We start from the raw sequence: 13,421 nt of genomic DNA on the forward strand, positions 1-13,421 counted from the left end.
CCAATTTTCAGATTAATACTTTTTTTAATCATTTTTCTTCCCCTTTCCCTTTTAAGACTCCAATTTCCAGGGTTTCTAGAGCATCCTGCTGTATTTCCTAACCCTTAAGAACAGGCTTAAAGGCTGAAAGACATCTTTTCATTTTCCTCTACTCTATAAAAAAAAAAAAAAAGATAAAATCTTTCAGCATGCAAACCTTGTAGTTCTAACTTTTTCTAATATATTTAGAAACCTGCTCATTTATTAGTCTTTTTTATTCACTTCAAAAACTGAAACCAGCCTTCCAGTTCTTCTCATAAATTAGAATTAATTTTAAAAGTCTAACAGCATGACACAGTATGAAATAAGAATTTTGTCAGATATTCCATCTTAAATAGAACATTAACACCCTGAGTTACATATAAAATAGTGATAATATTCTCCTGAATAAATAAATCTATGGTAAAATTCATAGAAATACAGGAGGGTTTGCATACTACTTAAGCCACAAAATCATGTGGAGGGATCTGCTGTCAGAGAAAGTGCACAATGCCAATGAACCCTCCAACATGCTGCAGAAGCAGTTTCAGCTACAGCCCTGCTTTGGGAGCTACTTGATCCTGGTCCAACAATTCCTCAGGGACTGTCTGCAGCTGTTTCTTCATATGCAAATAGAAGATCCTACAGAATGTGAAGCTTTGAAAACAACCCTCTAAGCAGCATGACAGCACTGCATGAAGCATAGGGCAAATACACTCCTGAAGACTGATTATGAAAGTATGAATGCCAATTCACAACTTACTGCTATCATACTTGGATTCTGGACTGGAGAACTCCTCCCTTTCAGCACATCAGAACATGAAATTGGGAAACGCTCATCTCCATGCGTAAAATCTATGATGTTCTTCAATATTATCTGAAGGTATGTTATATGGGTCTTTTGGTGCATATGTCACTGACATGAAACATCTTCAAACCTCTATAGAACTTGAAGCACACTATCCTAAATGTTGAGAATTTCGTCCTATACTTAGAATCATAGAATCAATAAGGTTGGAAAAGACCTCAGAGATCATCAAGTCCAACCTATCACCCAACACCTCATGACTAACTAAACCATGGCTTCAAGTGCCATTTCCAATCCTTTTTTGAACACCTCCAGGGACAGTGACTCCACCACTTCCCTGGGCAGCCCATTCCAATGGTCAATCACTCTTTCTGTGAAGTTCTCCTCACCTTCAGCTTAAACTTCCCCTCGAGCAGCTTGAGACTGTGTCCTCTTGTGGTGATGCTGGTTGCCTGGAAGAAGAGACCACCCCCCACCAGTCTACAACCTCCTTTCAGGTAGTTGTAGAGAGTAAAACTGTCTCCCCTGAGTCTCCTCTTCTTCAGGCTAAGCAACCCCAGCTCCCTCAGCCTCTCCTCATAGGGCTTGTGCTCCAAACCTCTCACTAGCCTTGTTGCCCTTCTCTGGACATGCTCGAGCAATTCAACATCTTTCTTGAACTGAGGGGCCCAGAACTGGACACAATACTCAAGGTGTGGCCTAAGCAGTGCTAAGTACAAGGTTGCATATGAAAATATAATTTATAAAGTTGTGTGTTATAATGCACGATATGTAACCATGGGGAAGGATAGACAGATCAAAAAATACTGAAGAAAAAGCAGAATGTCAGTTAAGCCTACTCTTTCATCTGAAATCTGGTAATTGCATAGTTTATAAATAAATATTTTTCCTTAACAGTTATTTTGCTGTCTTCAGCTGCACAAAAATCCTCAGCTATTGAAAAAAGTCAATCCAGTAATTAATAATGCAAATAATCTCTTCATTACAATTTTATTTACTTCTCTGACAGATGATCAAACCTACTTTTTGAATAGTGACAAATTAATTGAGTAGAAATAAATTATCTGAATCTTTGGGGATGGCTACCTTAGGATGACACAAATCATTACCTAAGACTGTTTTTTTCACTCTTTTAAGTCTCAGTGACTCTTAGCTGTAGATCTCATTCTACATAAATGCTATTTTTTCAGATTAATCCCCTCCACTGCACCTAACAGTGCAAACTCAACCTATGCTCTTAGAACCAACAAGCACTGAAGCTCTGAAACACAGTAAGCACTGAAAATTGTTTGAAGTCAACAACATTAGTAATAGTTCTTATTTTTTACTGAATAAAATCTATGTTCATCCAGTACAAATGAAAGCCATGTTTTCAACAACATAGACCACAAAATGTCTGGATGGACAGCATGCCTTAGAAAAATCCACAGACAGAATTCAGAATTAAGGAGACTATAGGTTTTGATCTCTTTGACAGGCATTGTTAATTACCTTCAAGCTTTGCACATGCTCCATGGTTCACTGCTTTTAGTAGACCTCTATTCCTACTGTAAACCATCCTCAAAACACAATGATACAAAAGCAAAGGTTCTGAGTAAAGGATTCTTGGCATCTTAAATAAAAATCACAGAATGTTCGGGATTAGAAGGGATCTCCAGAGATCATCAAGTCCAAATCCTCTGCCAAAGCAGGATCACCTAGGACAAGCCACACAGGAATGCATACAGGCAGGAAAGTGTCTGGAGGAGACTCCACAACCTTTCTGGGCAGCCTATTCCAGTGCTTCATCACCGTCACCATATAGAAGTGTCTCCTCGTGTCGAGGTGGAACCTCCTGTGTTCTAGCTTGTACCTGTTGTTCCTTCTATCACTGGGCACCACCACAAAGAGCCTGGCACCTGCATCTTGACACCCACCCTTCAAATATTTAGAGGCATTGATAAGATCCTCTCTCAGCCTTCTCTTCTTCAGACTAAACAGTGTCAATTCTCTCCATCTTTCTTCACAGGAGAGAGCAGGCTTCCATTTTTCAATGATGTAGTAAAATACAGATTATTATCTTGGTCCTCTGTCCACAGCTTTCTCTTTCATGAAGAATCCCCTCCTGAGCTCAAGTATAAAACATCTTGATTATTCTGAAGTAAGGATGGTGAAATGAAGCAACAGTGCAAGGTGTATTCTTTCATGTCCCTCACTGAGTTACATCTTGGCATATTATATATTCTCAATAATTCCTGTGAACTTTACTTGCAGAGTAAGAATGTCTAAAGAAACAACATATGAGTCTCTTGTCAGGCTGCCTTACATTTATTTTTTCAAGGATCAAATCCTGCAAAACATCAATCTTCAAGCAAATGAGGAAAGTAGAATATTTTTTTCCTCTAATGAAAACATGGATGACACTAAAGTAGTACTACATTTCTTTACCATGCACATTTTAGTGTCTTCTAGTTTAATTATGCAGAATTTAACAAGATATATACAAATACAGATGACTAAAATATACAATGCTTTGTCTGGAACAAATGTGTACCATTCATCTGGCAGAAAGGTTAAGTGTAGATGTTTGAAATGAACAGCCATTATACTACTTTTTCATTATGCTCCTTTTACTACCTAGTACCTCCACCTGGCCTGTTGGAGAGCAGTGAAGGGAAAAGAGACCTGAGGGTCCTAGCAGATGGAAGGATGACCATAAGCCAGCAATGTGCTCTTGTGGCCAAGACCATCAATGCCATTCTGGGCTGTATTAGGAGTGTGGTTAGGAGAGGTTCTCCTCCCCCTCTACTCTGCCCTGGTGAAGCTGCATCTGGAATATTCTGTTCAGTTCTGGGCCCTTCAGTTCAAGAAGGGCCTCAGGGAACTGCTTGAAAGAGTCCAGGACAGAGCTACAAAAATGATGAAGGGAATGGAACACCTTCCTTACAAGGAGAGACTGAGGGAGCTAGGGCTCTTTAGTTTGGAGCAGAGGAGACTAAGGCATGACCTCATGAATGTTTATAAATATGTAAAGGGTGAGTACTAGGAGGATGGATCCAGGCTCTTCTCAGTGATGCCCAATGACAGGACAAGGGGCAATGGGTGGAAGTTGAAGCATAGGAAGTTCCATGTAAACAAGAGAAAAAAAAAATTAAAAAACCCTGTGAAGGTGACAGAACACCGGAAGAGGCTGCCCAGGGGGGTTGCAGAGTCTCCCTCTCTGGAGATATTCAAAAGCTGCCTGGATGCGTCCCTGCATGACCTGATATAGGTGATCCTGCTCTGGCAGATGATCTTTTGAGGTCCCTTCTAGCCCTTAATATTCTGTGATTCTGCATCACCTAGGGAAATTTAAGTTAAATTGTTTCTTTCATTAAAGGCAAGCTGCCACTAAAACAAATATTTTTCTTTTTCCCCCCTTTTTTCTTCTTTTTTTTTTTTTTTTTTACAATATCTGTCTTTTGTATTTTGTTTTGTTCCGTGATTGACCTTTGTAAATGTTGCTCACACAAGAGTACCTATTCACTGTGATCACCTCCAAGCAAAGTTCAAATGGGGGCTAATGATGTCTTTAACTTTTGTGGGGGAAAAATATGGCAGAGTTATTGGCAGTTATTCTTGTGACAGAATCAGATTTAAATGAACTTAACTAAAATGCCCTCAGAGACTGAACTTGAACAAAATTACATGCTGCTGTGAAAGAAGGAACAACCTAAGGTCACCTATTTTTACCTGGGTAGTTTGGAAAATATCCCATTATAAGTGTTACTAGGATATGGGATTTCTTTGCTTTTAAAATGTTTACCTTGACATTTTGATTTCTTATTAGGAATGTGGTTCTCTGTTTTGAAAGGAATATTAAATGGGAAAAAAAAACCCCAAACAGCAAGAATTTGGTAACATACCAACAGGACTAGCAGTTTGAAGTGGATGTGTTATAATGAAAAAGGTTTCTTGGAGCATGTATCTTTACAATGATCAATTTTTATAAAGGAAGTAGTCAGCTGTGCTAATATGGTATTTTACACCTTAAGTAAAAAAGATGAAAGAAAAGAAAGGGGGAAAGAAAAGAAAGGGGGGAAAGAAAAGAAAGGAGAAAAGAAAAGAAAGTAGGAAAGAAAAGAAAGGAGGAAAGAAAGAAAGGAGGAAAGAAAAGAAAGGAGGAAAGAAAAGAAAGGAGGAAAGAAAAGAAAGGGGGAAAGAAAAGGAAGGGGGAAAGAAAAGGAAGGGGGAAAGAAAAGAAAGGGGGAAAGAAAAGAAAGGGGGAAAGAAAAGAAAGGGGGAAAGAAAAGAAAGGGGGAAAGAAAGAGGATAATCTACTGAGATGGAACTCCTATATAGCTTACTGAGATCCTTGTAGAAGTACAAGAAGCTCTGCAAATAGAGTGCAATGCAATGTTGTCACTTTCAATGACTTTTAAATCAGAACCACAGGAGAGGTATGACAGCAATCTTTTACCAAATATACACAGATCTGGGGAGGTAAGCACTATTTTTGGATTTCTAACTTAGATCATATCTGGCCTGGCTTTTCAGACTAGCCAACTTCATCAGCTCACATACTGTTGCAGACAATCCACACACTAGAAAGCAGGAGATTTTGTTTGAGAAACCTAAAATTCCTCCTGAATTTTGTAAATTTTTTCTGCTAATCTCACCTAATAATCCAGTGAGAGATTTAGGAACAGAATCAAAATTTCCTTATGTTCATTTCCATGCATTAAGAGGACCATTAGAGAAGAGAGAGCCAATTAACAGAATGGCAGTCTATATTTAGACATTGGTTCTTCCATTTCATCAGAGAGTATATTAAATGTCACATTCTGTTGCACCGCCAATTAGAGAGGTAAGCACAACAAAAAAGAGTTTTCCTGCTGGTTTTGTTACCAGCACAGCATGGCATCAAAGAAAGAGACAGGGCTATCCAGCCAGAAACAGAAGTGAGAGGAAGACTACAAGACTGCTGGCTTAACCACCAAAAATATTTTAGCCTTGAGTTAAATTTAAATACAGCTATAAACCCGTCCATTACAAAACACATAGCATTATTTGAAATTCTGGGGAGCTAATAATTTGATCTCACATTTAACAAAAAGAGATCTGCTGAAGGAAGCAAGCAATGGATTTTGCCTTCCAGAATAACATGCTTAGAGGAGGTATAAATTAAAAAAAAAATATATAATTATAAGTAAAAAAATTCTTATCATTCTGAACCAGGTATTTGACAACAGAAAATTTTAAAACCCAAAATGTTTCTGAAAAATCTGAGAAGGTAATAAACAACTAAGTCTTATTTGGTCCTTAATCTTTTTCACCTGGCATAACAGTTACTCTAATCCAGTGTCCTGTGTAGGTGATATTGAGACACAAGAAAAAATAAAAAAGATGTAGATAAGAAAATGAGCAGAACTCCTTATGTGAGTCATCTGCATATTGTAATGTTCAGTACAGATGCTAGGCAAAATATATCTATTGTTTCCTCTTTTTATTTCAACTTTTTGTAAAAAAATAAAAAAAGTAAAAAAAAGAAAGAATGTCAGTATTTTCCAAATCAGATTTTTTTTCATGAGGAAGAGAAAGCAGAAGAGAATCTTATAACAGAAAGTCCTAAACTCAGTTTAGAGCTGAACTGTGTGGAAAATTAACAGGTAAAAAGTTTTGCACAGGCAAGCCAAATCTTTTCTATTGAGCTGTGTTCACACTAGAAGGCAGGCAATTACTTTTAAGCTGTATAACACCAAATTAGTTTTTATTGCGAAACTTTAGCTTTTATTTTATTTTTCCTTTTTATTTTTTCTGTAACTTGCACATGTACTTCCTTTTCTTTTTTTCCCCCCTGTGTTTTCAAAGATTGATATCACTGATGCAGTTTAGCTGACAAAACACTTGTGATAATGAACTGTTCTTTTCTTTAAGATGACTGAGGAGCTTTTCATAACTCAGAAGCAGCAGGATATAAGCCTCTCCAACTTATTACAGAAGCAACATAAGAAAAGGTACGAAACAGAATATCTTTCCTCCTGGCGACCTGGAGCATGCTAGGCAATTCCTTCTTTCTCATGAGCTTTATATTTCAGCCACTGTCTTGCATGCTCTTATGACATAATCAGTACAATCAATAGAAAGATAAAGAGGTCTGTCTTAAATACCAGAGAAATTACTAAATACTCTCTTTTTTTTTCTCCTGAGTTAATTATCTTAACATCTTTAACCCAATGATTGTGCTTATGGGATAAAGCAGTTTAAGTAACAACCAAAGATACTGCAGCCTATCATCTCTCCTGTGTTCCTTGTTGAAATTATTTAATACAGAATAAAGACCATGAGGCTTCCAACTTAAAAAGTCAGTGTTTCTCATACCTTTTGTTTGATGATCATGTCGTTGATGTCATCAAGATCACCTACTATCACTCTTTGAGATTTTATCTCTCGATCCAGTCGAGAAAGCCAGTCAGTGAGTTCTGCCCATGCCTTATTGAAGTCAGCCAAGGCTGGAACCTCCAAAAGCACAGAAGATGGCATTTCTGGTTTGAAGGTGGTGGTTTCCTTGGTTACCCTGGTTTGTGTATCCACAGCAACAGTTTCACCAGAAGTTACTGAAAGAAAAGAAATGCTAAAATTACTGAATAAATGAACTATGATAAATGTTTATTTCAGTAACAGAATTGATGCAGTAGAAAGGAGAACACAGAAGTAAGCTTGTTTCTTGATGTTATGTCTACTGGAAATATGAAAATTAAATCTAAAAGAAGATATGAATTAACCTTCCTACAGTATTTCTATTGTAGTGTACGCTTAACATTCAGTATTCTCTGCATATTGAAATTTCATCTTTAAGAGACCAGTGGGGCCTAGGAACAATAGCAAAGATCTCAGTGTAATAAGCACTCATCACTCAAGGTCACTGAGGCATTTCTATACATGAGTCATCTTCCAAAATCAAAGTTGGTTACAACACCCAATGTATCACAGCATAACCCTGTATCTAGAACCACGTTTCTTCCACAGTCCCCAGTCACTCTGTAGCTGTGAATTTGCCTCACCAACAATATCCTCACTTACTTTTACCACCAGGTATTTTCCATAGGATCTGTGACCAATATAAGAAATTAATAAAATAAAAAAACCACAATGCACAAAAAAACCCCCAAACCACAACAACCAACAAGAGCCACCAAAAAACTCTGCACAGTAATGGGTTTATTGATTTCTAGTGCTTCTGAGAGTCTGATGGTTTCCTCCACAGGTATTAATGTATTTTCAGAAGTCTGTCTAATGTCTCAAAACTCAGGTAGCAGGTAAGAGTGTCTTGGGTTTGAGTGGATGGAAACTCTTCTACCCCTCCCCAAAGGGGAAAAAGAAAAATGTTCCACATAGGATTGCAAAGAACTGGAAATTTAAATGGAAGTACTATTCACAACTATACACAACAGTACAAAAACATATAAAATCCACCAAAATTCATATTCAGCCCCAGCCCTATTACAGAATACAGAATTAACCAGGTTGGAAAGACCTTTGAGATCATTGAGTCCAACTTATCACCAAACACCGTCTAATCAACTAAACCATGGCACTAAGTGTCTCATCCAGTCTCTTTTTAAACACTTCCAGTGATGGTGACTCCACCACCTCCCTGGGCAGCCCATTCCAATGGCCAATCACTCTTTCTGTGAAGAATTTCTTCCTAACATCCAGCCTAAACCTCCACTGGCACACCTTGAGACTGTGTCCTCTTGTTCTGTCACAGGTTGCCTGGGAGAAGAGACCAACCCCCACCTGGCTACAGGAAACAACCATCCCTCAGGTAGTTGTAGACAGCAATAAGGTCTCCCCTGAGCCTCCTCTTCTCCATGCTAAACACCCCCAGTTCCCTCAGCCTCTCTTCATAGGGCTTGTGCTCCAGACCCTTTCCCAGCTTTGTTGCCCTTCTCTGGACACGTTAGAGCAATTCAACATCTTTCTTGAATTGAGGGGCCCAGAATGGGATGCAGTACTCAAGGTATGGCCTAACCAGTGCTGAGTACAGGGGCAGAATGACTTCCCTGCTTCTGCTTGTCACATTGTTCCTGATACAAACTAGGATTCCATTAGCCTTGGCCACCTGGGCACACTGCTGGCTCATGTTCATAAGCTTTGCCAATGCTCTCATTACAAGAGATACCAATCTGCACCGGGAAGGGAGCAGAGAGAGGAAAAGTTAAGAATAACCTGTGCTGTCTGTTTATAATGGGGTTGCAGGCATATGGGAATGAAATAACATAGATTACACTTTCCAGTCCACTTCTTGGGCTATCTAGAGCCTGGATGACCGGACTCTGTGGTTCTTAAACCCATAACAGAGAGTTCAACAGTTTGCCCATAAAACCCCCTGCAATCCTAGAGCAATCAGAAATGTTCATTTATCTTGCCAAAGAATTTAGCAGCTGATTTACACTATGAGAAATGTTTTGATTTGCTTCACTGGGGAATCAGTGAACCTCTTCAGTGTTGCAGAAAGGGAAAAAGCTGTGTGCAAGCATCTAAATGATTGTCACTGTAAAAAGCAACATAAGATACTGTCAGTGATGAAAATACTATATGATTGCAATTTACCAAACCAACTGATGTATACATTATTTATCTAGCCTGAATAAGTGGCACCAAATAAATAAATGATACCAAAAGTGGCTCCTGCAAATGATGACTTTTAATAACGTGCACTGCAAATAATTAGGTTTATCTACCCATCCATACAATTATTGCATTTCTGAAGAGCAGTTCTTGTACTTTCTGTACTTTAAAATTATATACCTGTGGATAACTATGAAGTTAATTAAGTGTTCTAAGACTAAGCATTTAATTAAAACTACACAATACTGATGAGAGAATGGATATATCTTTTTCTGACAAGGAACGAGGTTTGTAAAGGGGGTTCTTTTGTAATAACATGGTGTTTGCTGTAACAGAGTAGTAAATTTGAAGTTTTCATATCCAAAGCACAACAGATAATCCTGATAGATCTCTTTTATTCAAGTATAAAATCACTAAACCACATGTGCTTTTAATATATAAGTTGTCTTCCATACTCCTCACATTTTGCATCACCTCTTTTGAAATTAACACAGTTATTTTTTACCTTATTCTCTTTCTTTTAATCTAAATTATGCAAATAAAGCAGAGATTACTTGTACTCAAACTACTGAGGCCACATTTTAAGTACTGTATCCAGTTCTGTGCTTCCCAGTACAAGACAGCTATAGAGCTACTGGACAGCAGCCAGTGAGTGGATGAAAATACGATTAAGGGACTGAAGTACCTCCATTATGAAGAAAGCCTGAGGAAGTAGGAACTGTTTAGCTTGGAAAAGACATGAATCAGTGGGATCTCTTAAACATGTATAAATATCTGAAGGGAAGGTGAAAAGAAGACAGAGCCAAGCTCTTTCCACTGCTGTCCTATGACAAGAGAAGAGATGATGGGCTCAGACTGAAGCACACAGGGTTCCCTCTGAGTATTAGGAAATACTTTTTAACTGAGCCCTGTAACAGGTTGCCTGAAGAAGCTGTGGAATTTGCATCCCTGTAGATGCTTAAAAGTTTCCTGAACACAATTGTGGGCAGCCTGAGCAGAGCAATTAGAGCAGATGTCCTCCAGACACCCCTTCCAACCTCACCCACTATATGATACTGTGATTAGTCAGTCCCATAAAATGAGGCCTGGCATAGTTAACAACTATATTTTTTATTTCCTATATGCTACTTTTCCCAAAGCTGTTAGCTCAACAGGGCGAGAATTCAGTGATCAGAAGGCAACATACTAAACCTATCATTCATGGACACAACTGACTGAGTTTGTGGCTTTTAGCACAGGCCTCTGTCTGTTACCTAAAGCAAAAAGTCCCAACTCATACTTTAAAGTCTGAATCTTTGAATTCCTGCCCCTTCCAAGTAGCCCTCACTCCATGTTTTCAAGGAGATGGGAAGCAGTTGTTAAAAAAATGAATGGTGCATAGTACCTAAAAGTTTCCTTCTGTGCTGGCTAGGGAACAGCATAACACTGTTAGGTGCTACAGTTTCAGACTTTGTGGGTAGCAATCATCATATCTCACAGCTCTCTCCTCAAAGTTTCAGTACATCATAACTTTACTTCAGCTGTCAGCAGATGAAGAAATGAGTTTGACAACTAGTGCTGATGAGGAGAAAAGGGGAGGAACATCAGCTTCCACAGAGTGGCATGGCTCAAAAAAAATGGATGGGGCCCACAAAGTTGCTGACTTTGGGCCATCAAACAAAGGAAAAGTTTAAAACAAAGGTGCATCAAGCAAGAATAGTGAGGAAGGATGGAACATTGTAATAAGATCAGTAAGGCAATGAGAAGGGAAAGTATATAATATTCTTCGAAGGCAAAGGATACTTAAGAGTTACTTTTCATACACGTACAAATGAGAACTATTTAATTTGTAGGTTCACTTGCTGTTTTGGTCACTTGTTAACATACAATGAAGCCAGAAAAGAATGTCAACAACAACAACATGTTATTGGTATTTAGTTAGTTTAACTCAGGTGACACTTGGAACTTACAAACTTCAGTGGACTGAAATAACTTTCAGAAAATCACTAAGAAAAGAAAATATCAGTCATCACTTCCTTGGTCTTAATTGCTCTGTCCAGAAACTGAAGTGAATTCAAAAAGGGTCACGGTAAATCATTAATATCCTCACGATTATACACAGAAGGGTTTTTTTTTATGCCAATATAGTAATCACAGTTTAATAGAAACACTTTGCTTATAGTGTTCTAATTTTTCATCTTTGTTCTGTGGAAGCAGCAAATGGCATGCTTTTGATCATGTCTGTCTCTTATGAATGTCATTTCATTGCCTGAAGGGCAAAAAAAAAGGGCAAAAAATAGCACTAACTACAAAGAAATAATGAAAACAAAATATATCATAGTTTTCTACAGATTTCAAAATGTTTTGTTTGGGTTTATTTTGGTTGTGATTTTGATGTGCTTTTATGCCACCTTCTCCCTGAGCTGGTTATTAACAAAATCTGTCTGACATCAAGAGAAAATTATATACCAAAGACATACATTCACAGAATTTTGTGTATTGTCTGTCCCTGGATGGTAATTCAGCTCCATAGATCAGTCATGATTGCAACAATTCCAAAGCACCTCCTCACTTCACCCTCACCTCACATGAACTTCATGAAGTTAAAGTGATTCAAGGCAAGGCTCATTATTTGCAGTGAGGTATTCAATATCATGGTCAAGACACACGCAACTACTGAGAAACATAATTGACAGTTTCATCCCAGAACTCAAACAAAGCATTTAAGCATGAAAAGTATGTGCATGTGTTGACTTCTAGTCTTTACCAATGGACGGGTACTTAGGTACATTTCCATCTATCCTAAAGTTCACATAAATACCTTGCATTTCTTCTGTGACTTCAGAAATTCTTAGACAACAGGAGAACAGTGTCTTGGTTTGGCACTCACATAGGTTAAACAGAATGTACCTTATCTTAGAAGAAATTTCAGTTCTCATCAGTATCTACTTATGAGGTAAACTGAAGAAAAGCTGTCTCAACTAGGACTCTACAGAGCCTCCATAAGTGGACCCAGCGTGTCTGATAAGACTGTCTGGCATCTCTTAGAATTTCATGTATTTTTGGCCTGGTTAGACACATGAGAGTTTTGCCACTATAGATTTATTTATTTATTTATTCTCCAGTGGTACCTATGGCAGAAGAGGATCTTCCTTATTTTCTACTATTTGTGGCTTAGCTGCTCTGAATTTTGGTTTAGGGTGATTTTTTTAAGATTCCTTTGATGACTTTTGTATTAGGAAACTTGAAATACTATGGAAAGAACTGCAAAGTACTAGCAGAAGCATACTGTCCAGCATAAGATCTGCTTTTAAAGCTTCAAGATTAGTGCTATCTGGCATTAACTACTGCTACTGAGGACGGCAATAACCTCTTCCACTTTGAGTAACCAAACCAGTTTAGTTATCAAAGTATTTATAGCAATTACCTTTAGAACATGGTTGCACAGTATGTTTCAATTCTGACATTTATCTTGCCTCAGATCAAAAATAACACTTAAAACAGTACATCTGTCCCTCATCTCCCTTTCATGCTTCCACAGAAATGGCAAGGTTCATGTCATGGGTTTGAGAGGAAGGCCCAGCCTTCTCCTCCCCCACAAAGTGAAGGGAAAAAAAGAATTGACCACAGCTAGCCAGCCGGAGGAGCAAAGGAATACTGTATTTACAAGCAGTATTAGAGAATGCAGGGTATATATACACAATTTACAGTATTTGCAATATATACACAGAAATATACAGCAAAGTAATACAGGAACAAAATTCCCCCCGCCCCATTCTGGAGGAAGGTTCCCCCCCTATACCCCCTTCTCTCCCCTTTTTCCCCAAAGAGGGTTAGAAAGAGAGGAAAGGAGCAGTTGTTAATTAAAAGCAGTTATAAATTACAGCAAAATGTTAGTATGTTTGTAGGCCTCACGCTTATCAGTCCAAGGTTAGTCTGGCAGAGAGCCTAGAAGCGAAAAGGGAGGAGGGAAAGTGAACTGAGGAAAGTCTCAGTCGTACTCAAAACTTAAAGTTGCTTTCTA

The 13,421-nt window shown here is 38.3% G+C and overlaps 1 protein-coding gene across 8 annotated transcripts in view; it reads right to left on the minus strand.

Annotated features, from left to right (window-relative positions):
• DMD (dystrophin) overlaps window positions 1-13,421 on the minus strand; it is a 1,318,095-nt gene that overhangs the window by 345,479 nt on the left and 959,195 nt on the right. For all 8 annotated transcript variants that reach the window (XM_068155047.1, XM_068155048.1, XM_068155051.1 and 5 more), the window contains one exon: window positions 7,166-7,401. In XM_068155047.1, the coding sequence (XP_068011148.1) occupies window positions 7,166-7,401 (236 nt within the window). The remainder of the gene's footprint in view (window positions 1-7,165; window positions 7,402-13,421) is intronic.

This window comes from Melanerpes formicivorus, unplaced genomic scaffold, assembly GCF_026170545.1.
Source record: "Melanerpes formicivorus ecotype bairdi unplaced genomic scaffold, bMelFor1.0.p_v2 SCAF_30, whole genome shotgun sequence".
Classification (NCBI taxonomy): Eukaryota; Metazoa; Chordata; class Aves; order Piciformes; family Picidae; genus Melanerpes; species Melanerpes formicivorus.